The sequence below is a fragment of the Bombus terrestris genome, chromosome 4 (genome assembly GCF_910591885.1).
Source record: "Bombus terrestris chromosome 4, iyBomTerr1.2, whole genome shotgun sequence".
NCBI classification, from domain to species: domain Eukaryota; kingdom Metazoa; phylum Arthropoda; class Insecta; order Hymenoptera; family Apidae; genus Bombus; species Bombus terrestris.
In genome coordinates this window covers 476,925-503,943 of record NC_063272.1, presented here as the reverse complement: position 1 = coordinate 503,943, position 27,019 = coordinate 476,925, and the positions used below count along the sequence as shown (strand labels likewise).

Below are 27,019 nucleotides of genomic sequence, written 5' to 3'. Positions count from 1 at the left end.
TAATATAATATTTGAAGTAAAATTACTTTAAAAAAAGTTATTTAGAGCAATTTTTATATATTAACATTGATACCGCATATAGATATTCGAGATAAAAGCCATCTGGAAATAAAATCACATACTAGAATCGCATCGTCATACGAATCGATATATCGAACGTCTACAATCGATATACATAAAATCGAATATATCGATCTTTTTGGGTTTGAAATTGACAGAGAGGTCATGCGATAATCCGTTTGCATTAGGATTAATTTTATTCGTGTGTTGTCATCAAGTATAAAATTAAGAAGCGTTCGAAGAAAATTTGTTGACTGTATTCTAAAAGAGCCTAATGTATTAGAATGGGTACAGTACATGCTTCAAGGAAAAAACAAGAAGAACCAAGCGTAGTGACCCATGAAGACTGTATACCGTGCGTGGAACCGCAAGACAGAGTGCCAGGAAATCCAGGAAGTTTCGAAGATATACACAAGAAAGTTAAAGATCTTTACCCGCAGAACTTTGACGGTGCGCGGCTCGTCATCAATAAAATACTTAGTGACCATTTTAACGTGACCCATACGATAACTCTTAGTTCCGTTACACCGTCTGGATACAAATTTGGTGCAAAGTATGTCGGTACAAAAGTAGTCAGTTTAAAAGAAAGATATCCCGTAATCGTGGGAGATATCACACCAACTGGAAATTTGTCCGCGTCTTTTGTGCATACCCTTGCATGTAGATTTAGATTTAAATTATCAGCGCAAATTGCCAATGAAAAATGGAAAGCATTCAGTTCCAGCTTAGAATATCGGTCGAACGATTTTACTGTAGCGATGACCTTGGCCAACCCAAAATTTAAAAAGAAGCAAGCAACAATGGTAATACACTTTTTACAATCGATCACATCGAGAATCGCGTTAGGAGCCGAAATTGCATGTCTTCGTGGCTCGAAAGTTCCAGGAGGTCAACAGACAGTCATGTGTCTGGCTTTTAGACACAGTACAGGACTTGCGACATTATCCGGAACGATAGGTGAAGCGGGCCTTCATCTTTGTTATTACCGCAAATCTAGCTCGCAACTGGAACTCGGGGTCGAGTTAGAAACAAACACGAGGACTCATCAGTCAATCGCTACTATTGTTTACCAAGTAAACGTACCATACGCGGATCTTGTCTTTCGAGGTATCGTGAATTCTGAGACTACAGTTGGTGGCGTGTTTGAGAAGAAACTATACCCAATTCCAGAATCTTCGCTGGTTATTAGTATACTTTTAAACCACAAGAAGCAGCAATTTCGAGTGGGTGTTGGTCTCAATATTGGACAATGATAATCAACATATAATGTGGCTTGTCATTCTATCCTTTTTTCTTAGATCATTTATAAGATTGGTAGGAAATAATTTGATGGTACAGAAATTAACATAGGAGAGAATTGTAATTATTCCTTTCAAAATCTTACAGAGTGAAAAACATTTTGTGAACGTTACAATCTCTGTTACTTAATAGTTCGTGATAACGCGTTAACATCACTATATGTATTAAATAATTGTTATGTTTATATATGTATTATAAAATATCCGAAAACTTTGAAGCATAAGACCTATATATTGATATACACTGAGTATTAAAAAAAGCCTACTATCTTTTTTTCTAATTTAGTGAAACTAAATGCAATGTGCCTGATATATCAAAACTGTTATTTTTATCACTAAAAATTTTATTTAACAATTTTGTTTAATATCTATTAATTGAATATCATTCTAATCATCTCCGTTTGCTATCCTCTCATCCAAATCATCGTATTCGTGAAAAGCAGTTGTTTTTAATTTGTCGAAATTCACGTCAAATTTTTCACTGAGAAGTCCATTTTCATCGGCGTATTCTAAAATATCACAGATCAATGGCGATTCCACACCTAAAACATACTCACATGTTTTCGGTTCGACTAGAAAAAGAGAAACACTCGATGGACTGGCCGTATGACTTTCAACACATTTTAATTTCACCTGAAAATTACAAAAATTGTGGTAGCTACATAAATTCTTTCGTATAAGAATAAATAAATCTACTCTATAAAATGTTTGTATATATATATATATATATATATTATATAATACTTCTGTTTGTCTTGGATTCCCAGTTTTATCGCAAATAGTACCATCGCTATAAAAATGGGAAAGCTGTTTCCGCAATTCTGGAGACTTTGGTCTTTTATGTGGATGTGCAGCAATCCAGTCCAAATGCTTTTGCTTATCGAATTTACCAAGATTTACTATGGTCTTTTTACCATCGCGTTCAATATGATATTGAACTACAGAGCGTCCATAACAAAATTCATACTTCCACCATCCATTGCCCTATTTTCATCAATTATGTATTATTAAATAAAATATAATTACAGAATACGGTCAGAAGTGCAATACCTACCCCGTGTAAACAATTCTTTCCGCTTAGAAAGTTTTTTACGGGACTCGCTTCCGCAGGACTAATACCTTGATCTGCTAACGAATTTATGGAGTCTTCAATATTATTATGTTTATCGGTAACACCGACAGGATGTATTTCAACTCTAACACGTGCTTCACCATCCTGAAATAAATGCAAGTCAATTAAATCTTCAATTAATATACACACATAGTGAACATCATAACGAGAATGAGTACCAATTAATATCAATTGTATGAATTTGTTAAAAACATGAAACACGTATTACACATCATTCCTTCTTTTAATTTATGATATTAATAGATAAACGATTGACATTATTTACAGTTAAATCGTGACTTTACAACATTTTAATATTATAACATTTTATATTTATTCTGAAAATATATACATTATATAGTGTTTTGTGATGTGATTATTGGTATTTACTTAAAAGCAATATGTAAATATTATAAATTTGGTTGTGTACAAGTAAAGCAATAGATATTGTGATGCTAAAGACACAATGGTGCATAAATAGTATTCATAATGTTATTGTAACATTCTTTTGGAAAAAAAAATGTAGATTTAAAGGGAATAATTGTATGTAGAAAAGGAAGGGACAGAATGAGATATAAATTAATGGCGACAAATGACAAGAACCACCAAGCACTTTGGCCTGATCCCAAAAATACGAAATATTCTGACCTGGCCCTCCTTATCTACATGGAAGATTGCATAGACTTCCTGCAGCTTGTCATCCTGTGCAACAAATAATTAATTCAATGTATAGATAATAAATAATGCAAACAAAAATTGTTTATCACTAAAAAGATTATTTATATGACTTAAGAGTATAAGTCAAAATTATTTTAAAAAATCTTGAAATTTAGTAAAACTGAAGTGTTTCAGATAGATAAATAAGATATATAATTATGATCAATGCAGTTTTCTACGATTAGGTAAAATATAACATTTTATGCTGACAAAGTGCATAGCATAATGGAATTTATTTAAAATCTACTGTTATTTGAAAATATTTTGCATGTGTTTCACATAAATCAATATCAAAAATTATCACTATCACACACAGAAAATATATAAGTAAATATATTTTATTTTAAATAACAATATATACATACCACACAGGCATAGTCAAAAATAAATAACTGAATACACAGAATGTCAAATGGATTTACCGTTACTTTTTGATATCGAAGTTTCAGACTTTCCATCTCCATCGCAACAAGAGATCTTGGCTTCTTTGGTGCATTTTCAACTGGATGACAGTTAATTTCATTTTCCCCTGTAGCTTGGGGCTTGTAATCAGGATGATTACATAGCCAAGGTGAAAGAACAATAACTTCATATTCACAGCTAGAGGGCTCTTCTAACGAAAACAGCTCATGTTTTCCATGCTGATAACAAACATAAAGAACTTTTATCTTTCGTGGTTTATTAGTTAAGTCACAAACTGTGCCATCAGCCATTTCAACTTCAATATATGGCATATTGATTCCATCAACTTTTTTAACTGGTATATCTGCTTTCCTAATATTTTCTCTTTCTGCATACTCAGCTAAAAGCTTTAACTCTTGCAACTTATCAAAAGTACCCAAATAATATTCTTGTGTCTTCACTTTCTTCCCATCTCTATCTTCATGATATTGACGTGCGTATCGTCCATGGCATAATTCATATGACCAATAAGATTCAACCTATAAAAGATACTTATTTACGTTAAACTCATACATGATACATTTATGGCATTTATAATACATACTCTATAAGAACAAGTATTTTGTTTAAATAATGCTGATAAAATTTCTATTGGATTTGGTCCATTGTATGGTTCATTATAACCTTGCTCTTGTTCTGAATTATCAACTATTAAGCATTGATACTGTTCCTTATTTGCAGTTGTTATAATATAAGGTTCTACATTTGTTCTAGATTCCTATTAGGTATAATAAATATGATATAATATAGACATAACAAAATATTTAATAGATATTGATTTACGTTTCAATTCTAATAATACTTACTAATAAATCCGAGCTAGCTTTGCCCGGCCAATTAATTTTAAAAAGAACAGTATCGTCGAAACTTCTGAAATCGTGTCCATATACTATAAATATAGTACACAATACTATAATAATATAAACATTACAATATTTCCACATTTTTATAAAATTGCAATTATTTCATCATATTTTTAGTCGAAGTATATGTAAGATATCTTCGGGTTGATGACAGCAATATATCTGCAAAAATATATCAGCAATATATCAGTTGAAAAATTATTTCATATCACTCTTAGATGGTTAAAAAGTATTTGTTCGATTTCATTAGGCAAAAATATTATAATATATTTATACGTTTAGTTTTTAATAATTTAAATTCTATTTTTTATGAAAAACAAACGTTTCACTGTTCTTGTTGAAATAATTTTCTTGAAAAGTTGACACTACACTTATAATTATGTCCAAATTCCAGTAATTTTATACCACGTGAACTGTATACGTGGTCATATTTCTATTCAATCTTATCTAGTTTCATAAAATACAATGAACATACATAAAGGAGTATGCTTAAAAGTAAAATTATATAATTGTTTATAATGATTTCTTTATTTCAAGTAGAATTTGTTTCATAAATCCGTAATAGAACTTATATTAGATTCGAAGCTCAGAGTTTGAGAAAACATCTGTATACATCTATCTAGAAAAAATCGAGTACAACTCATGTATGAACACATAGCAATAGCCAATCAAACAGTTTGCAGATGGCGTTTACAACGCATAAAAATTCGAATTCCCGCGGCAATCAATTAAATTCTATTTTATGGATTCTATATGTAAATTGGATAATTTCTTTTTCAACAGATTAATTAATTTAGAAAGAGAGAGAGAGAGAGAGAGAGAAACAGAGAAACTCCGAAGCCATACAAGTGGGTCTAGTAAAATACTTCTTATTCAAATTACTAGCGATTTGGCACAGACCAGGAGAAGGGATCTCTTGTTCGAAAGTTTATAGAACCGCCATTGCTACTGAGTAATCTGACGATTCGACGAAATCGTTTCTATTGTTAAAATTTCAAGAGTTTGGTGTCCCTTCTCAATACTGATACGTTTAACCTGTGATTCATGACCGAGAATCGAGATCGGAAACTGATCGAAGTAGAAAGAGCCATAAACTAGTTCGACCTTAAAAGTCATTTGGCGTTGATCATTTATTCGCATTTTATAGACGAAAACCTGTGATAATTCGAAAACGTGTACTTCCAACTGAAATAACATGTCGGATACAAGACGACGACGAAAATCTGATCAGTCTTGTGGTTCTGATGACCTCTCGGACTCTTGTGAAGAATTAAACGCAACGAAAGAAACCCAGGTTAGCTGCTACAAAGGTGTTTTCGATTAAACATTTCGAAGATTTTAAACAAATAGTTTTACCATCCTTTCACGATTTCTGAGCTCCTGCCGTTTATCGAATTTTTTTGCTTTTTATTGAACTGGATTGAAAGTTCGGTGGAAGACCCGATTAAGTGGATTAAGTAGACTGCTGTAATACTTTTGAATATAATCGTAACTAGGGAGACTTTCCTTTGTGTTCGATGTACCGGCAAGTGGTTTTGCGGCGAATTTCTCAATTTCGGTGCATATTAGAATCCAAATAAAATTATTTTGTATTACCAAAATAAAATGTACTTTCATAATATCTGAGAAACTTCTAATAACAATTTTTTAACATTGACGTTACCTAATTTATTATAATCCCATTTTTATTTTCCCGTAGTTTCTTTATAAACTTTTTCTATAGAGCAGCGAGCAAACTGATGGTCATCAGGATTCAGAATGTGATATCTATCCTTCTGATTCTGATGCTGAATCTCAAGATGGTGCATTGCGAGAAAGTGGGGATGGGCAAGAAGAAGAAAAACCGCAGAAAAAGCTGGATGATGACGAAGACAGACGTAATCCACAATATATCCCTAAAAGGGGAACATTTTATGAACATGATGATAGAACCATTGATGAAGTAACAGATAGTGCAGTTGAGTCACAAAATGAGAGAGAAACCAAAGAAAAAAAAGTATGGAAAGATAAAGAAGATAGATGGGATCATGATCGATATAATGATGAAGAACAGGCACCAAAGAGCCATGAAGAATTAATAGCTGTTTATGGCTATGATATAAGAAATGAAGAAGGTCCACCTAGAGCTAGAAGAAGAAGAAGATATGGGTAAGATATGGGTAACATCTCTGAAAATATTAGAGTGTTTGTAACATTCCATATCATGTGCTTTATATTTTTTAGCCGTGGTCCTAACAAATATACGCGTAATTGGGAAGATGAAGATGCATATGGAAAGCCTGGAAGCAATGTTTCAAATAAGAATAGAAAGTTTAATAGAAGTGGAGAAGATTTTCCTGCTCTAGGAACAAATAAGAATGCTTCCACACATGTAGAAGAACCAGTAATTTCATCAGCTTGGTACAGTAGTAAGAATAAGTCACAGAATAAAGTACAAAATTTTCCACCTTTACAAGCTCAAGGTGATAGTCTGAAATCAAAATCTAGCAATACGTCTAATACTCATACGTATGTAATATTTTTTAAACCATTAGATTCTTTTACTTAGATATATTTAATAAAATTTATTTCAATATCTTGATATACAGGAATGAAAATAAGGCTCCTAATGAACCTACAAATCCAGCCTGGAAAAAGGATACTAAACATTCGTCTCACATTCAGAGCAGTAATGGAAATAATGGAGCTGGTGGTGATGCAGATAAATTGATTAATACAAAGATATCTTCAAAAGATAATAACAAGAGGAACGTTCAAGAGTCTGTAAGCTTGGCAGCGAGTAGAACTCGTGGACGAGGATTCAGAACAAATGCTAATAACAATATGGTCACCAATAGAACAGTTGAAATCAAACCAAAGGGACGCGGAATTGGATTGACTATCACTGAGAATAAGAGAAATAATATACAGAATGACGACGAGCAACAAATTACTCATGACATGAAACACGTTAGCGTTACTGATGGTACTCAATATCATCAAAGTGGAAGACATAATAGTGAGTGTTTGAATCATGTATAATATTGCATCTTCATACTAATTTGTTTCTTGATGTTCTTTTAGAAAGCTTCTATGGACAGTCCTCAAATCAGCAGAGATCAGGAACAGTACCTCCAAGAATGCAGCAACAACAACCACAGCAGCAACAACAACAACAACAACAATCGATTCAGCAGCAAGATGGTTCTGCTAATAGGCCAAAACGTTATTCAAGTTTGCGACAGCGATCTACTGTTTCGGATAATCCAGGACCACAAAATTATCCACCACAACATGGGCAACATGGACAACACAATCAACACAATCAACACAATCAACATGGTCAGCATGGTCAACATGGATATTTTCCTCCTCAAGGTAATAAGATACAAATGCACTCAGAAACGTTATTATCTATAAAATATGTTGGTGAGTGAACAATATAGATATGGTACATCAAATATCCTGTATTAATATTTAACTTGTATGTATATGTATTTAGCTGGAAATTCAAGAGGTGTTTTAGATTCACAAGGTAAGAATGTAGGTTACTATGTGTGTATAATTTTTTATTTATTTGTTTTTTTTTTTTTTTTTTTTTTTTTGTTAAGTAAACATAATTGTTTATGTCTGCATATTTGTATGTTATTTTTTATTATATTTGCGCACTTAAACGAATGCTCATAGCATATATTTCAATTTTATAGGATATCCACAAGGACATTTTGAGCAAACCACACCTGTTGCTACTGCAACTGCACCTATGACTGGTCAGCCTGTAATTCCTATACCACCTAATGGTCAACCTGCCAGTTATGCTCCACCATTTTTAGTACCGCCACCTCAGTTTATTTCTCCACAAACTGCTCCACCTAGTATAATTAATTACGTTCCTGGTCCAAATGGACCAGCATTTCAACCAAATTTCCAAGGTTATCAAGGATATAGTCCACCAGTACAGGTACATTTTTCTACTACAAAATCTTTTATTCTTTTTTTTTAAGTTATATTATTTAAGAATTGTCACATATATTTTTATTTGATATTTTATAGCCACAACGTCCTCCACCTCCACAAGAATTGTTTCAACCACAAGGTTGTACTTACTATAGTCCAGCGCAGCAGCAGCAACAACAACAACAATCAGCTCCAATGAGACGACCAAAAGCAGCTATTCCAATTCTTCCACCACCAGAGAATCAACATCAGACCAGTCGAGGAAGAGGCAAACCCACACAGCCACAACAAACAAATCAACTTGGTAATACACAACAGACTGAACAAGAAGTTAAAATTAACTCAATAGAAAGTGATCAGAAGACTGTGCCAGAACAGTTCGATAATATAGAAATTGAACAAACAGAAACTCAAGAAACAGAGAAAATCGACGGTTCGAGTGCAATAGCGAATCTTGTGGTTGAGAATACCGAAAAAGATATTAAAATTCTTGATATCGAAACACCAGTGAATTTGGGAGATACTACTACCGATCAATTAGACGATATAAGTGCTAATAATTCATCAAAAGTCATTACGAAGGAGGAAAATATTATTTCGCTTAAAGCTATAGCACCAGTCATTGAAAAGGCTGAAAATGATTCAAAGAAAGTAGAAAATACAACGACTGAAAGTACAGTTGTTGAAGAAGCAGCAGCTTGAAAAAACATCGTACAGCGTGTAACGTTCCTTGCGAAAGACATAATTGTGACATTTCGTGAGTATGAGTACATATATATCATAAAGATACTGTGTAATTTTATTGACGTTACCATGCAATCTGTATAGAAAAATGATCTTCACAAATTATTTGTGAGATACTTTAGGAATTGGATGTGTGCGTGTCTAAAATATATTTTGAATGAGTATCTAATTTCAGCATATTGTTGTATATTTCGTGGATAACATTTGTATCAATGTTTCACTACGAATTCCATCGATCTATTGCTGTCATTAAACGTCATCCTTCTATATTGTTAAACTCCTTTCATATACGAAGTCTACTAATAATTAATTATTATTAGAGGCAACTAGTGTTAAACATATTATTGTATATCGAGTATTAACGCATGCAGCATCGGCTGGTAAAATGACTAATAAATCGATATATCTTTTTAATACCAACGGCTATTGTAAATAGGATATAATCAGGTCAGTAACCTCAGTATATATTGTTTTTCGTGTATAAACAAATTTGTACTGCGATTCAAGTAAACGGTGGATGAATGAAGTACATTTATTAGATAAAGAACCACTACTTAATGCTTTAATTTTACTTATATTACACTAGAACAAAAGAAATCTTTAATCTGCATCGTGAAGAAATAATCGTTACATAATTTACTATATCTTAAAGTCTAGTTAAGTCAAAAGTAATACTAACTATTAAACTTGTCATTAATAAATGTTAATCGGCTTTTCGTAATAGCTACGAGAAGTCCAAACCGCGATTATTCTTTTTTTTTTAAATACGCTTATGAAGATATGCTTTGTTACTGGCAAGGTGGAATGGAAAGATAATATATTGATAAGAAGTTTTTCCATAAATGACTAAATTTATTTTCCTCTTTTTAACTTATTAAGTTTTGCATAAACTTTAATTGTACGGATCCTATCAATTAATTTTAACTTGTATAAAATTTTCATTAACAGTGTTGATATCATACAAACAGTGGGATTGATCTTTCAGTTAAATGATTCTCATATGCGGTAAAAATGTAATTTTCGTGGACTGAAGATAAATTCGGTCAAGATTATATGAAGTGCTAGTAGAAATGTACAGAATATAAGATTTACATCATATATTTATGACATAGCGATAATATATATTATTTATATCCTATTAAAGTTTTTACGTACAATTTTGTCAGCGAACTTTACGTATCGTCTGAAGATTACATACAATATAATAGTTCTAAATACAATCATTCTATTACGAAGAATGATTTACAAATTCATATGTGCCTATGTTATAGTTTACGCTCTGCGAGAATAAACATCGAGCTTCTATGTGGTAATTTTTAATATTGTAAGTACATTTTACATATTAATTCAATAATATTCAATGTTTTGTTATATCAGATGATTCCATTTTTCAATGGAACGTATAGTGTCTACCAATTTTTATGAATTTGGGAACTAAATATAATCGTTTTAACAAGTATTTTTTATTATTTAAAATACTACCGAGTGGAACATAGCGTTTTTGTTATATTTATGTAACATTTTATATTCTACATTAGTATTAAAATTCAAATTACATGTAAATAAATTACTTGTGAATCTTACTGCGCGTCTGATAAGTCATATTATTGGTGTATATGCATCCGATCAATCGTGTTTTTCATTCTGCTGAATAGTGGTTATAGCGCTAAGAGGTATAATTTCGGTATTTCGTTGAAGATTATTGTTATTCTTAAACGTCGTTCGTATCGTCGTGGTCCGAGATTTTATTCGAGGGAAATTAGATGTGCTCGCAAGATATCCACGCTGTATTCGAGAACCATTCTCTCGAGCACAGCGAAATGTACGCCTAAACGCCTTCCGAAATTTTCCTGTAATAAAAGTTCTTGATTAATTATTTCGAATACTTTCTGTAATATTTTACAGGTACATTATATACAAATTAGATAATTTGCGTTGTTTTAAGTTTGTATTACTTTCAAAGAATGAACCATTGTAAACCTTAAATCGAGGTATAATACTATAATTAAGATTAACATCGTTATTGTCGTTTGACTTCAATCTTCATTATAACTTTAACGAAAAGGGTAAGCTATATGATATTTCGTTATCGACCTTTATTTTAAGCGTACTTTTTAATTCCTAATAGATCATTTAAGTCTCAGATATGCAAATAAAATTCTCAGAAAAAAGGGTAAAATCATCTATCAAAACGCCTTCTACGTTTGCATCTTAATAATAATTAAGTAATTATCGATCGATTGTTTATTTGTAATGAAAAATTCCGATTCTCGAAATTAGATTTTAAAGTTTACTTCTCTTGTGTCGTCGGTTATGTGTACAGCGAAGTGGTTAAATTAAAACGAAAAGGTTAATAAAGATTATCGGTAAAAGAGAAATTGGTTTTGTAAAGTGGCCAATAACCGTGGAATATAATACAGCTCACCCTAAGCGTAATTGAGATTGCGGAGGACAAAACCCAAAACTACATCGATCCTGGACAGATTCGTTTTCGGTCTGAGTTCCTTCCAAGATTGTATTAGGGACTTTTTTCACCCAAGAGACTCGTATTTCCGTATGTCAGAATTGTTCTCGACGACTTTGCGATGCAGATCGACATTCGTTTGCCATGTAAGCGTAGCTGGGTTGCTGGTTTGGCCTGCGATCGTTCGTGGGGTTCAAAGGCGTGCATTCTCGGAATGTACGACCAAACTCCTGCCGGAACTTACCTGCAAACCACACGCTGAATATCTCCTTTTGCTTTCACCGTTGCCATCGTTTCTATTTCCGGTTTCATTACGAGTCGGAATTATTAAAGTGGAAATACAGCTATGTGTAGTCTTTTTCTTACGAACTGAAGTATCTTTCGAAATTTGGAAACGTATTTAAACGATATGTACATCTTTACTGCTCAACAAATATTTTTAAAAGAAATTACAGCAAAACTTTGTCGAATCAAATGGCATAATATAACGATCAACTCTGTAAAAGAATCGTGCCATTGTTCTTTTCCAACTCTTGTACATTTTAAAATGCAAACTGAAAGTTAGAAACACCAAAGTCGTTATCAGTTAAACAGTGAAACATCGCTTCATTTAATTACCAAGTTCTTTAAGTAAATGAGATCTGAGAAATATCTGGGGAGGTGCATGTTAATAACAGCCGTGAGGAGAGCTGTCCGATAAGTTTTGAATTTCGTAATGAATTAAGAAGATAGATTTCGTAATGAATAGGGTGATTCATTTTGAATCTATACATAGTCTAGTACATATATCTAGAAATCACTTCAGAATCATTAGAAGGGTGAAAAGAGAAGCAAGCAAGAGACAGCAGAAGAGGAGGGAGCAAAGGAAGAATTTTATCAAAAGTCAATTATCTTAAATATTCTATTTACACATAGGAACGAATCACCTTATTCCATGAACGCGAGAAGTAGCGTGACATGGATCTTTATGTATCAGCATTACGTATCAGATCGTTTGTAGTAAATCGATCGTATCGAGCTTGTCAATTATTTCTTGATCAAAGAGGTACAGCACCGTGCAATCCATAAAATCCATAGAAAGTTACCTGACAGTATACGGCGATAAAATTCAAAAGCATTATATTCTGTTCGTCGACCAAATCGCGAAAAAGCGATCTTATCCAATAGAATTATCTGACACGCGCAATTGAAACACGATCGATAAACTATTGTTTGTTTAAAATTAATGAAAGTCAAAAGTCGTTTACCGCTCATGAAGTTGTAGATCAGAGGATTAACCGCGCTATTGAAATAGCATAGGCCATGCGCGATTAAGCTGATGGCGTTTATCCATTTATTGGATGGTAATGTGGTGGTATACCTGAAACGTTAAATAATACGGACATCAATTTGCTTTGAACAATAATGTCGTTTCCCAACTGTCGTAATACACGCGTTCGTCCGTAACCGAAGTATTCGAGCGTTTTTGTTTGTTACATTACGTTATGTGGGATATTAAGGTAAATCGAATTTGTGTAACATATCGATTAGTGGAAGATACCTTAAAACGGAGAGTAAGTGCACAGGGAAATAGCAAATCGCAAACGTGATGACCACTGTGACTAACATTTTTGCCGCCTTTCGTCGAGATCTCAGCTGCACTTCCGGATTTCCGCCACCGGTCGATGGAATCTGGCTCATCTGGGATGCTCGTGACGGTACTGCAAATGCTTGGTATTATTACTTATGTCGTAGAATTATCGGCTAGTACTTGCTACGACCGTGATATTACTGATCGGACACAGCTTAAACGTTTAACCGTAAAATGAACGTCCACGAAAAGATTAAATGTCGCGTTAAATATATTCGTAGTTATTCGCAGTTTGGAATTTCGAACGTTGAATACTAATGATACTGTCGATAAGAAAAGATCGCGATGATACGAATATCCGCGAAGAAAAACGTACAATGACCCGTACGAGCATGTTCTAGAAATATTTTATAATAGCTTCGTTACGCGTATAAACGCGCGGTCATAGATCACGTATAATTTTCTTTGTAGAATAAAAAATACAAAGGAAACGTAGATTGATCGTTTGCTTACAATTATGTCCTGGAATGTTGCTCCTCCAAAGGACTTTTACGATCTGCCAATAGGCCACGCTCATGAAGATCAAAGGTCCGGTATAAAGGAAAATTAGTTTGACGATAGTAAAGGCGACCTGGCTCCTTTGACTCCAGGATATGTCGCATTGCGTGAATAAAACGGTCTTTATTTTGATGTGCGTAGGTGGGACGGTATGCAACACCACGAGATCTGGAATATCTGTACAAACGTTGAGTGTTGATGCATGGTTTTTCTCATAGTTTGTCAGTAACTAAAAATATGTCGAATGCCTTAATTTTCGAATAAACTATTCCATAAAAGCGTACTCTAAACATGAATTATATGCTTGTTTCGTTGAATCGCTATTTGAGAAAAAATATTAAATTAATATTTAACTACCAAATAGAAGGGCTGCCGCCCAAATTCCGATGATCGCACTTTTTGCTCGTCCAGTGGTGGACTTAAATCTCAGGGGAAAGCATATAGCGTACCATCGATCTATCGATATGAAAGTTAGGGTCAATATGCTCACGGTCACGGACACTGTCTGCAACAAAAACCAAGCAGAAGCAAGTTTATTTTTCAAATATTTATGTGATCATCGGTAGAGATAAATGCTGTAAAAACAAGAGCTCAAGAGTTCATTCCTTGCTCTTTCGAGTATCATCCAGCGTTATTTAGAACAAAGAAATTAACCATTACGTGTTCATTATGAATTTTAATTTGTTCATTCGTGAAATTTCCATAACTTCCGTTCGCTATAGAACTGACGTGTTGCATCGGAGATCGATGATGATAAAGTTAGAATTATTTACAGGTAGTTGACATTTTTTGATATCCACGTGAATACGAATATAAATACTCGTTCATGTTATAGAATCATAATAGATCATGTTATTATAGATATTGACATATCTTACACTTTAGCTTTTTAACCGGTAACATGGTCTGTTCGTAGTCGGTCTAGTACAGAGAGACGCGTTATGAATATAAAACGAACGGTTAGAAAATATGACCGAGGACTTGGTAGGAGTTTTGCTTCTCGGAAAATGATAAAACTGCTGGTTCCGTTGGTGCGCCCGAACTTTTTCCTGCCAGAAAATTTATTGGCTTCGTAGCTCAGCTTCGAATTGCTTTTCTTTTTGTTCACGAACAACTCGTAGAATTAATAAAACGAATCGCGCCGGTCAGTTCGACCTAAATTTCTTTTCGCAAATACCATTGGTAGCGCGTTTGATACATTTGACGAAACCAAGTGAAGAATTGAGCGAAAGTCGGCACTGATTAAAAACAAACAAATCGTTAAGCAAATCGCATTTAAAATAAAGCATTTCAGCCGTGAAACTCTTTCCGACGTTTTCCGAGAAACGACATATGCACATTCATGTTCTGTTTACCGGGCATTTCCCGTGTGACGTCTTTTCATACGTTATGCTAATGCGTTTAGAGGTCCGACTGCAAGTGCTTGCTGTCGATTGAATTTCCGAATTATCGTCAAAGGGCTAGTTACGAAGCTCCTGCGCGGCAACAAACACGAACGTCGGGTATATTCGAACTGATCGTCGAATTGGTCAGTAGCAGGTTCAACCTTCTAGCTTCAGGTGCTCTCGACAGGTTCCTACTTTTCGAGATATTAGCCTTTTACTGATTAGGCCACCGCCCGCTCTGCTCCGTCATAGCTTTCGTACTGTCGCAGTGTGGTCGTAACTTTTCATCCCTTTTCTGTGGCAAGTAGCAATTTACGATTTCATCATGTCATACTGTGACGGTTGCGTCTAATCCGACTAAATTTCTCCTGCGAAGATCGAGAAGAAACGTACAGGTGTTACTTATTTTTACATTGATACGTACTTTCCACGTTCTATCCGTTTAACGAAGAGTTCCTATGTAAATGTAGTCGTTTCATTTTTATCATGAAATCTATGCGCGCGAATGGAAGATAAATCGGAGAACTTAGAATCTTAGTCGAAGATAACGATGCTCCGAGCTCCGGGGATACTTTAATTTCAATGGAGATAGGAGAAGATTAAGCAATTGAAAAATCCCGAACATCGTTAGCCGCGACTTGGAAATACGGCTTTGATATAGCGGAATTACCAAGGGGAATCGTAGCTATCTCAGCACGAGTAATTTGTCATTTCTTTCATTTGTTTCTTGGAAAGAAAAGCAGCGAATACCCTTGATTCGGTTTCTAGGTGCGGCGACCGATTTCTTGGAGAATTATTTATCAGACAACCTCAATTATCGATATTAGTTCAAGCTCGTCTTTCTCCTATATTTATAACAATGTGATAAAGGAAATTCCGTTTTGTCGTCGGTAGCGGACATTTGAAATTGAAGCTGTTTCCGACGAAAGACACAAATCCTACTCGTCCCAAGTGACTATCCGTTTTCCCTGTGATATACGATACTCGTAGAATAGTTGAAATAGTTGTACGTAATTTTTGTCGTTTGCAATTCGGGGAGAACTCGTTACTTTGTGATACGCAAATGGAGATTAAAGATAGGCTTTCTTTCAGAAATACGATTAAATTGCGTGGATATTTATATTGGGTACAAGATCGATCGTTCCTTACTGCAGTTGTAATAATTAGAGTCGGTCAAGGATCCCTACAAGGAGATATTCGAGCTATAGGGTAAATCGATCGGCATTAGAACAGCAGAAGCAAAGAGCGGTTACGTTTAACACGCAGAGCAAATTGTTCCGGACGCATTCACTTGTCGTTATTCTATCCGGCATGGTTTCCACGCAATTAACAGAGAGGCCTGCGCCAAGCGAGATATCTCAATTTATTCGTCGCGTTTAGGTAGGAAATTTTGAAGCGTACATAAAAGTAATTAAGGTGGATTTCACGGTATAAGTAGTTAAACAAGACAGAGTTCTCTAATCGATCCGTAAAAGTATCACATGGAAAAAGTTAGATAAACGTGGAAGGAAAAGAAAGACGTGAGATGTTGACGGAAAGGATATATACAAACGTGAGTCGAATAATTCCTCTTGATCCTGAAGCGGATCCCCTAACGGATAGGTTGCTCGTCAGCCTGAACAGAACCCATTGTTTTTTCAACCCCCACCTAATGCGAGACGATTTCACAATTGTTTGTCACCGTAGGCGACCGTAGAGCGCGTTTTAATTAAATCTCGGCTATCTACCGGTCACACTCACAACTGCATTCGTCACGCCAGTGCGTGCCTAACGTGCTACCGATATCACGACAATACCACTTGGGGCTTTGCCCTTCGGTCACCAGAGCGATTGAACCAACACCAGCTGCCTCGATTAACGAGTGCCAGCCTGACGATGATAACTGGCGGATCAACGTTGAAATCGCTTTTCCAAACGAGAGAGTATCTTCGTCCTTTCCTTTTTTTTTTGATCATCAACTAGTGACACGCATCGTGTCATTTTCGTGCCACTTTCTAACCAAACTGTGTACATCAACGAGAATACGTTTTTATCGAAGAATTTTATTATTCTGATTTGTTTCTTTATATATGTATATGCTTGACTTTTTGGGAAGGTCGACGAGTACAATCAATGGTACACACGCGAAGAATCTTTGACCTTTTCCTCGTTTTACACTCAGTTTGTTATCCTGTTTTGCGCTGTTAATTAGAGGAATTATAGTTTTATTGGTGGAAACCTCGAGCCAAAGCATCACAAAGGGAGATATTAGGGTAACGTTCTAAAAAATTCACGTTATCGATTCGGTCACGAGAAAGAGCTGTTCCCTAGTGAAATATCACCTGACTCATATGACTCGTCTGCTACGAACAGTCCCTTGGTCGCCGTAACGACCCCGAAGGCACGCAAACTTTGTATCATTAGCTTCTTCGTGTCTTTCGAGTTTCGAACTCCCAAATGACGCACGGACCTAGCGGCAATATGTATCCTTACATCTCTTCAGGGTTAAATAATCAATGAGGTGCCGATGCCGATACATATTTTTGAGCGTCCCTTAGGATTACTTTGTATTGCGTTCGCCGGGTGTATCGAAAAACCCACGGGAAATTCACTTCGTGTCACGCCAGGTAACGTTTCGCTACGTTAAAAAAAATAAGATATCTTGGGAACACATGCATCCGTCTCGTGAACTTTTAACTTCGTCCCAACGTTGGTTTGTCGTAAAGCAAGAGTTGCGTGCGCGATTACGATTCAACGGTCCGTCCATGACCAGACCTACTTCGCTTTGACTTCCTTCACTTTCAGAAAGATATGGAGACTCCATATGTCCGGAGTATTTCAAAGATTTCTTAAACTATACGACGAAAACACGTCGGGCACTGTACATAACTGTAACTTCCATGTCTTACGGCATTGGCAAGAATTTAAATCTCGCGATAGATAAAGTTAATCGTCGCAACGGGGAATTATATCGTTTGCTACTGCTCGCAACCATTCTGAAAGTAGATATTCAGCATTACGGTTTCTCTATGTAACGTGACAACTCACAAAATTTTTCTTTTCTTTGTTGTAATCCTATTCCGTAACGTCGGTGTACGTGATAATATTCCAAACGAGCAGAGCTTCTTTTCCCCGTGGAACCACCGCGGAATTTCAAACGTTGAAAAAAGCGAAGCGACGCTCGTTACTTATTCCTTCGTTTTGGCGAATGTAATCGTTCCTTTTCGAAAATCGCTAACATCTACGTTATGTATAACAGCTATGTTCTTGTGTATGTATAGTCAGAAGCCAGGAATCGTTAAACATTCTGCACAAGCCAGCCGCGATCTTATCTGAAATGCAAATATACGAATCTCCTGACAAATTGCCACTGCTATAGGAAATTGCCACTTGGTACGGTAATATGTTTCTCTTGGATAAAAGAAAAAAATATACAACTTAAGTCGGCTTTCGGCAATTGTACAATATAGATTTATATCTTGGATACGATAGAACCTGGTAACAAGTCGGGGAATACAGAACAACGGAGACTTTACGTTATCGAGGAAATGCGCTCGTAACACAAGAGGGGTTTAATTCTCGTTCGAAGAGGGTTGACCAATATTACAAGCCCATTGCAGTCGTTCTGCTGTTTGCTACTTACTTCCACGGAGGAAATCTTTATTTTAATCTGGATTAAAGGGAGCAGCGAGGTACGATTATACAAACGATTAATTCCACAGCACCGGTTTCAAGCTGGTGTCTTTGTCATCGGATACAGTGCGTAAGTAATTAGAAGGCTGTTGTATGGAGTATCGGCTCGAATATCCCACAGGGTTGAATATTTCGTTTAAACGGACGTATTGTCGAGAAATATCCGCTTTAAGCGTGTCTTAGTTTCTTCGAAAAAAGTTCTTGGCTGCTATCCATAGCCGAAGAAATTATGCAACGTATAAACAGCGTGACGATAAACACGCATTCGCAGAGCGACGGCTCGGCGAGACCCGGTATTCTCGTTATAGCTAGCTACGTTACGCTCGGTCTCTTTGCTTTTCGCGTTTACTTCCGGTAAAAAGTATTCATGTACACGTAGAGACGTTGCTGTGCTTGCGACTCGGCACGTGCTTCACCCGCTTTTTCCATCTCTCCGGCATTCGTCGGGCTATCTCTTCTTTCTTCACGCTGGAATCTCGCCTAGCGACTCGTTTTTACTCGCGACGACCTCTCCCGGCTGTTTTTCACAAAAGTAACGTTACCTTGGTCCTTGATGAATCTCTACGCGGTGAACTGGATACAACGAACGCCGGTTGCCACCGACATTCACGACGGAAGTAAAGTTATCCAATCCAACACAGATGAAAAGCGATTATTATTTCGAAAGCGAGACGAATTCAGCTTAGCGAGTTAAATTCCTTGAACAAGTTGCGAATGCAGAAATAAGTTATCGTGCGGCAGGAACGGTGTTCAGTAATACGTTGTAAGATAACGCGATTTGGTCGCTAGCTGAGGCTGCCTTGGTTGTGCGAACATGTTGGTACATCCTAACGAAGGCACAGACGCAGGATGCAAGTTTGCACATCGGCGTGGATATCACATGCATGGGACTATGATAAACGAGCCGAACGATATTTCCACACAACTGTATTTCGGTATATACATGTGTAGCCCTGTTGTAATATTGGCCGATCAAGTTTTAATTAAATGTAGGATCACACGTGCTCTTGACCGCACAGGTCGATCGTAGCAAACTGCGAACCAAATCGTGCATTCTACGTTAATTATCCCTTGGACGAAACAGTGCGGTGTATCGTTTGCAAATATGTTGCTTGAGACGCGTTACACGAGTATCACTGTTTCCATAGCCATTAATGCAATATTAATGGGACGTCGGCAGGGTAACCTTTCTTCTCCATAGCTTCGGTTTAGCAAACCCGAGTGTGACTCCGTCGTTAACATTGCTGCAAAAGCGACGATAATTATGACCAACTATGGATCGTTCCTCGCGTTCTCACGCGTATCTTACCATATAGCGAACACCAAAGTCTGAAACAATACACCAACAATAGGCTATAAAGCAAGTTTGTGTAACGTTGTCTTGGCTCCCGATACGAGATACGCCCTTTGTACTCTACCACCTCTTTGTAGTATCGCAATAACGCGTTAAACTCGTTTTCTCCTGTTGCTTATTTCATTTTATTAAATTCCATCGCGCAAGACGTTCGAACCTTTTGCAGAATTAATTAATCATTATTCTAAACTCATTTCGAGCTACGCGATGTATGCAACAGTGTCTCGTTCGATTAGTCGAGTATGTTACTTCTGTGTCCGTTTGCTTCGCAACGAATCGAAGATTCGTAAAATTCATTGCCCACCGTGTAATTCGCGTATTCCGTTTTATCGAGCGAAATAACGGCGATCAGAAAGTTCGTTTGTTCCGCTGACGTGGCCACCGCCCTCACGATGTTTATTCCGCTCGGTTGCCAGACGCTACACGATGCGAAATCGCTTGTATCTCATTTTGAATTATAAGCGCGCCATTCTCTTTTTTCCATTCTTTTGTGATATACGATACGGTCATTCGTGTCTATTTGGTCTGCTAACATGTGGTGATACGCGAGGAAAATGAGAAAGAATGGTACAGCAGCGTCGCATCTTCGTGTATTGCATTACATATTGCATAAGACGAATATTACGAAGCGGCAAGTGGATTGCATAACAGATGGAATTTACGAGTGTCGACTGTAATAGTCGAATCCTCGGTTAGCTATCAATCAACAAGCAGCATATTTCTTTTGTTAGCGATTACATAAATTTTTTTGCGGTCAATGTCGAAACCTGCAGAATATGTCTCATCCGAATGTCAAGTTTCGGACGGTATCGTGGATCGGGCGTGAAAAATGGTACGATCCGGAACAGGTCATTCTTCTTCGAAAATTGGATGAGAGAACGGGCGTTTAAAACGGTAATGAATTTTTTTAAGCTTTGCCTGTGGACTTTTTCCAACTTTTTTGTCTAATCATTTATGCTTCAACAGCGGTAACAATATCAAGTACAAACTTAAACTGAAATTTGTTATAGCCGCGGGAACGTGATCGCGCGTCAGCCAACGCGTGACGTTTAAATCTGTTCGTGATGTATAGCACGATACAACTATCGATCATCATTCGCTTTAATTTTCGATTTGCATATTATCCCTTTACTACACCAACGATGTAAATAAGTTTTCTAACAATTTTTTATTAGAAAATCTTTATTTTTATTATTACTATTATTAATAATTGAGCAAATGGAGGCGCCGGTGCAAAATTGGCAGCCAACAGCCTCGCGTATACAAAAATTATGTACTGGGTATGTCTTGATTGGCCATACCCCGCCAACACGGCACTTGACCGTACCGACGCGCTATTAAAGTAGCGAGTACCCTTTTTAAAATTATAACAACTTGTGCCGGCCTTATGTTACGTTTAAAGTGATATACCGAATGCGAGAATCGCTACTTGCATCGAGCCATCTGTCGAACTGTCGACGAACTAAAAATACCGATGCCCGTCGCCTCCAAAGAAACACAATTTGGAAACAGATAATTAGGTAACAAACATGCAAACTGCGATTAAAATTAAAGGCAGGATGCACGAGAAGGAATATGATTGTTTCGACCTCGATATTGTTCGAGATATTTAAGAATCTACCTCCAATTACATTCCATAAGACGTTAATTATATAATTTCAGTACATAATTTGATTTACGATTAAGGCTTCCCAATCATGTCGTTGAGTCGAGAAAATTTAGGGGCGAATGCGATATCGGCTTTTCACCGGGTTGATACCGTTCGTTATTAGTCACGCGAAGAAGGATATTGTAATTGAGTTAATTAAAACTTGAATAAAGATATTTGTGTTCGTGAGGCGAGTTCTATTATTCGAAACTAGCCCGAAGTCGTCGACGAACCAACACGAATATACTAACGACGCGAACGATTCAATATTGAAGAGGAACTAAAAAAATTGCTCTAATCTTCGTTGAAAATTAAAGTGATCGTCTTTAATTCATCGCCGCGTTTCGTGTCTCAATGTTGGGTCAATCAGGTATCTAGGCATAAAAGAAAACATGTCCGACGAATATGAAAGCGACTAGAATATGAAATTAAGAATAACACGGCCGGCTTATGAATTTATTATAAATTCAGGCCTCCGTCTGGTTTAGCAGAGAAAGCCTTTATCCATTACATTGCGAGTTTCAAAAAATTTATGCGTCGTATAAACTCGGAGAATAGAAGATGCTATGAATCGTTGAATAGAGAAGATCGCGAATTTTCATGCGATGGAAATGTCGTCGATCGAATCGCATCGGAACTACGTTCAATTTTGCAATTAAGGTGGCTGCTCTTTACTGCCTCGAACATCCCCGATCTCTTGTTGGCTCGAATTCGAACGGTAGCTTCGCTGCAAGCTTCCGCACTCTCGAAATAAATATCGAAGAAAAGTTCAACCGGTGGTACGAGTAGGAATCCAGCAGGTAACGAACGATAACGTGGGAAAAGAGTTCGCTTGCGCATCCAACGAACGTGCACGAAATCTCTAATCCCTGGATGCTCTCCGGAAAGAAAATATCGAGAAGCGTGAATGCAACATTTTAGGATGTTTAAAAGCTGCGTCTCTTTTTAGCTTTGTTTCGTGACCTTTTCGATTAAAATCGTACGAGAGATAAATGTTAATCTAATAAATGAAGTGTGATTGTCATACCTGGAGATATGGCACGGCTTTGCACAAGGTCAAACCTAGAAACCAGGTTTCGGTGATGTCCCACAGTACGGTGAACGGAAGACAAAGCAATAAAACTAGGAAATCGGCCACAGCTAAATTGACAATAAAATAATTTGTCACCGTTCTCATAGAATGGTTCCTGTAAACTGCGATACAAACTAGCGCATTCCCGACTAGGCCGACCACGAAAACAACGCTATGCGACGCGATCAACACCCAGTCCCAAAACTTGGGGAATATATAATTTATCATACGATCCACGTACTCTTCGTTTGAGATACAATAACTATTGGTACAATTCGTGGCATTGTAATCGATGTCCGATTCGTCGGTGTAATCCATCGCTGAGTAGTCGTCCAAATAATCGATGGCATCGACCAACGTGGATATCACCGATGCCAGCCATCCCACGATCACTAACTCAAGAGGATGCATCTTTCTTTTTCTCTGTTAAGGATCCCTTATACGTTATTGATATCGAAAAGCACGAACCCTCCTAGGGAAAGTTCAAAGAACAACTCCCTTTTTTTACAGATTACTGCTGCTTTCAGTCTCCATTTCGAACGTTCTCAAGTTCGACGTTTCTTCAATAAATATTTAGCGTTTAGGGACGAAGAAAAGGGAGAAATACACGGCGGAAAAGTTATCGCTTCGGTTCGATTCGCCTCGTTTCCTCTGTTGTAACCGAGTGACATTTACTTATCTCTGATTTCCATGATATTAAAGACGACTCCCCTTGTTCTTTATCACAATTTCATTATCAGCATCAACTGCTAACATTGATCATTGATACGCTTGCTTCCATGCAATTAATATCGCAAACCACAAGAACACTTAATTCTTGGTAGAATGGTAGATAGATTACTGAGTGGATCGTTCTTCTTCCCCTGTTTCTACCGTAGGAAAGAAATTTCTTTGGCACCAAAATGAGAATCAGGACTAATAAAGAAAGTTTTGGTCGTCACGTCGAATTGTCTGAATGAATTTCTTCCGACTAATGGCTCGACAAATAGAAAATCGATGATTCTTGAGTTCACCCTGCTTCGATCCTCTCCTTTTTCTCCTCTTCTATCGGATTTTCCAGTCTGCGGATAGACGATAAATTTGCTGTCGAGTCGATACCATGGTAAGTTTTTGCCTTATTCCTTCGTGAAAAAAAGAAAGCAGTGTCCACGAGAATTGGAAAATCGAGAAGTACCTCGGTGGGATACGTTTTATCTCGTTCGAACGAAAGTATTGTCCCACGGATTCCCTCCTTTTTTCGGTTTTACTTCCGACGTCTGACCGAACTCTAGAGAGAAAATTCGAGATTAAATTTAATTACAGGATAGCGATGAGATTGTTCGGAAGTAGCGAAAGGAATTTTTCTCGTGAAAGTTAATACAGAGAACGACGAATCGATCGTGTTGATTTTCGATCAACATAGCGATTTATCGTGGCTATTCGCGAAACGGTTGACGATATCGATCCGCGGTTAAATAGAAAAAATCTTCTGGATCGTGTTCTCCCCAAGTAAAATGAACATTGCTGTTAAGTTTAACGAAGCATCGCTCGGAAACTATAATTTAATCGAAATTTTAATTGTACTTGAGTAGAAGTTACTGTGGCGTTACGACACCATGGTGCAGTTTATAGTACGGAGATCATAACGCAATTCTACGGTCTCTATTAATTGATCGTATCGTCGTTCCGCTCGAAAAATCATTAGCCTCCGCTAATAAATTTCGGTTAAAAGCGCTAAAAGCATCGTATTCGCGTTTCAGATTCTCGATACAAACTCGAAATTCTGTTGGTTCGCCGTGAAAACTTTCCGACAAGAATTTTTTGGATTTCTGATTTCCATCCGAGAAGCACGACGTTTGAGAAAAAAAGAACCACTCGATTATGCTACTAATCTTACGGGCTTTTCTACCACGTTTTTCTGGCGCGTCGGAATCGGCAATGACAACCAACATGTCAATTAATCAGGAAGGTGTCAAAACCATTCTACCACCGTTTATTATGCGGCTCGTGGCTTAGCATTAATAGAATCAATTTCGCGATGTTCGCGAGACAAAAATTATGCGAATTGTCCACTTGTTATAATCCAGTAATTACGGTTCACTTTTCCATCGATTTCTTTTAATTTCAAATTCTCAGAATATACGGTATTAATATGTTTGTTTTCTACAAGATTCGAATATTACCGTAGTGTGAGCTTGTGGAAAAGTGATAGACGTTCGAAATATTTTTAACACGGCATTCGACACGATGTTTCCGACTTCGTTCCAGCATGTTCTGCAACGGAAATATAAATTGTCATAAATTTGTCGGATTTGCATCAATTGTGGAGGATTTCGATTTATTCGATGGAAACTTCAGCGCGTTTCTTTCTTTCGCTCGTCACTTCCGCATTGTTTATGGTGCGACAAAGCGGCAAGTGAAATTTCCGAAGATGATTAATCGATTTGATTTCGGACAAATTCCAAGAGATGTTCGAGTACACGAAAGCTTTTGTCGCTTTGTTCTTACTTTTCTCTGTAGCCCTCGGACCAAACTAAAGGGGTCAATTCGCAGCTAATATCGTGCACAAGCTTCGTCGAAAGTCTAAAAAGAGAAAAAATATTCTACGATCATCAAAATTTTCCCTTTGTTCTCGTATTAGTCCAACCAACTATTCATTTCACGGTGTTCAACGAAGTTTGCAAGACCCGAGTATTTTCTGTAAAGTCTTAAATGCAGCGCGTGCAACCTTACTTCGCATATTTGTTATTCAATTTTTATGATTCCTTTTAATTCACCATCGCCTATTTCTTACTTATTACTTGGCATTGAAACATACGCGTCATCATCGCTATATCCGCAATTTTATTCAAAATCATATCACAGTCACTTGCTTTTACACACCGCATTCGTTTATCGAACTATTATTTTTCATACGAAAATTACTATTCATCGTTGTTTAATGCAAATTTCTGGTAGTAAATATTCTACGTATTCGAGTGACTAATTTTCACGGAATTTTGCAACTGTCTGGATAAAATGGTAAAACACCGCATGTTCGAAGTTTTATATTTTAATAACAATGTGAAACCACTGTTTCATAAAGAGAATGTATCACAGGGTTTGTCGAAGATGTTGCGTGATGTGTGTCACGTCGACTTGTTAGAAAAGGTCCCAGTTCGGGAAAGGGATGTGAACGCGACGACGGATTCTGCGAAACTGAGGTATGTACGTCGTTTTAACGAGCGCGCGTAGGTGCGCTAGTACTAGTCGATGTCACATTTTGTCCTGAAATTTTTCCATGTCGAGCCCGATGAATACCTCGTGATTCTTACTCTTTCGCCAATTTTTTTTTTTTTTTTTTTTTTTTATTAAAAGACAGAGTGGCCTGTTATTAAAGAAAGACAATTGTAAAAGTATAGCTGAAATGAGCAATCGTATATCGCTACCTCCAGTTACGTTAAGTGGTAAACGTTTGCAACGTTCATATTTTCTTTTCGTTGAACAAACAACGTATAGTCGTTGGATGGGCTGGAATTTCTCGGTATTTCGATCCTTTTTCTACTGTTTAACCGCTCTGTAGCAGCGTTACGTGTGTATCTATTTTTGTCAATAAATTCTACCAGGTAAAATTAAATAGCAATCTTGATTTTACGGCCAAATACAACTTTACGACGACTTTGATCGGAAATAGTCTTCGAAATGATTTGACTGTATTTCATGCAGAAGCATAAGCTCCGTCAAATAAAAGTCAATAAAACTTCGATCAAATATAGTCATTGAATCGTAAATAGCCTCTGCTCGTGATAGCCACACGGATAAAGGAAATACGTTAATGCGTTAACGTAGTATTTCGTGCGGCACTTTATGTGTGCTCCGATCAATAGAAAATTCTAAGTTCGTCCCGTGCCAGTTAAATGTCCTTAGTGTCAATATCCTTCGAAATCCTTGGAAAATAAAAAGTAGCTTGAGAGAGTATTACATTCCAGCGGAGGATTCCTTTCACTGACCGTTCGGATTAACGTTTGCGTTCCTGCATGATATTGAAAATTTAGGGGCGCAAAGGTTTCGGCCGTGTACGCACTATACGATCCCTCGTTAGTCCGTCAACTCGTTTGATCGCACGCTCATTTATCATTTCTGCACC

The 27,019-nt window shown here is 36.7% G+C and overlaps 4 protein-coding genes and 1 non-coding gene across 17 annotated transcripts; 2 read left to right on the top strand and 3 right to left on the bottom strand.

Moving 5' to 3' along the window:
- Window positions 1-184: 184 nt before the first annotated feature.
- LOC105666761 (mitochondrial import receptor subunit TOM40 homolog 1-like) lies at window positions 185-1,654 on the top strand. The gene has a single exon (XM_012318704.3). It carries the CDS (start codon window positions 345-347, stop codon window positions 1,311-1,313), a length of 969 nt encoding a protein of 322 aa, XP_012174094.2. The 5' UTR covers window positions 185-344; the 3' UTR covers window positions 1,314-1,654.
- LOC100650985 (endoplasmic reticulum lectin 1) lies at window positions 1,402-5,130 on the bottom strand. 5 transcript variants are annotated; one of them, XM_012318707.3, is made up of 8 exons: window positions 4,987-5,130; window positions 4,455-4,673; window positions 4,193-4,366; window positions 3,609-4,127; window positions 3,118-3,171; window positions 2,413-2,574; window positions 2,103-2,342; window positions 1,402-1,991 (listed from the first exon to the last, which is right to left on the bottom strand). In XM_012318707.3, exons 2-8 carry the CDS (start codon window positions 4,590-4,592, stop codon window positions 1,746-1,748), a joined length of 1,533 nt encoding a protein of 510 aa, XP_012174097.1. In that variant the 5' UTR covers window positions 4,593-4,673; window positions 4,987-5,130; the 3' UTR covers window positions 1,402-1,745. The 5 variants fall into 5 exon arrangements, with proteins under 5 accessions (XP_012174097.1, XP_003402491.1, XP_020723409.1 ...); XM_003402443.4 differs by having other exon boundaries at window positions 4,834-5,114; XM_020867750.2 differs by having other exon boundaries at window positions 4,883-5,114.
- A 227-nt stretch (window positions 5,131-5,357) lies between these two features.
- Window positions 5,358-11,067, top strand: LOC100650747 (protein CASC3). Of its 2 annotated transcripts, XM_003402441.4 has the most exons (8): window positions 5,359-5,805; window positions 6,235-6,659; window positions 6,735-7,019; window positions 7,100-7,509; window positions 7,575-7,868; window positions 7,993-8,025; window positions 8,198-8,451; window positions 8,544-11,067. In XM_003402441.4, the coding sequence occupies exons 1-8, from the start codon at window positions 5,707-5,709 to the stop codon at window positions 9,147-9,149; spliced, it is 2,406 nt and encodes an 801-aa protein (XP_003402489.1). In that variant the 5' UTR covers window positions 5,359-5,706; the 3' UTR covers window positions 9,150-11,067. The 2 variants fall into 2 exon arrangements, with proteins under 2 accessions (XP_012174093.1, XP_003402489.1); XM_012318703.3 differs by lacking the exon at window positions 7,993-8,025 and having other exon boundaries at window positions 5,358-5,805.
- Window positions 8,603-26,105, bottom strand: LOC100650865 (allatotropin receptor). 8 transcript variants are annotated; one of them, XM_048404766.1, is made up of 8 exons: window positions 25,402-26,104; window positions 24,089-24,181; window positions 22,870-23,997; window positions 14,141-14,288; window positions 13,739-13,960; window positions 13,196-13,355; window positions 12,903-13,015; window positions 10,023-11,041 (listed from the first exon to the last, which is right to left on the bottom strand). In XM_048404766.1, exons 3-8 carry the CDS (start codon window positions 23,323-23,325, stop codon window positions 10,818-10,820), a joined length of 1,323 nt encoding a protein of 440 aa, XP_048260723.1. In that variant the 5' UTR covers window positions 23,326-23,997; window positions 24,089-24,181; window positions 25,402-26,104; the 3' UTR covers window positions 10,023-10,817.
- LOC125385053 lies at window positions 21,415-21,554 on the bottom strand. Its single transcript, XR_007223995.1, has one exon. It is a non-coding gene; the product is annotated as a U11 spliceosomal RNA (small nuclear RNA).
- Window positions 26,106-27,019: the final 914 nt, after the last annotated feature.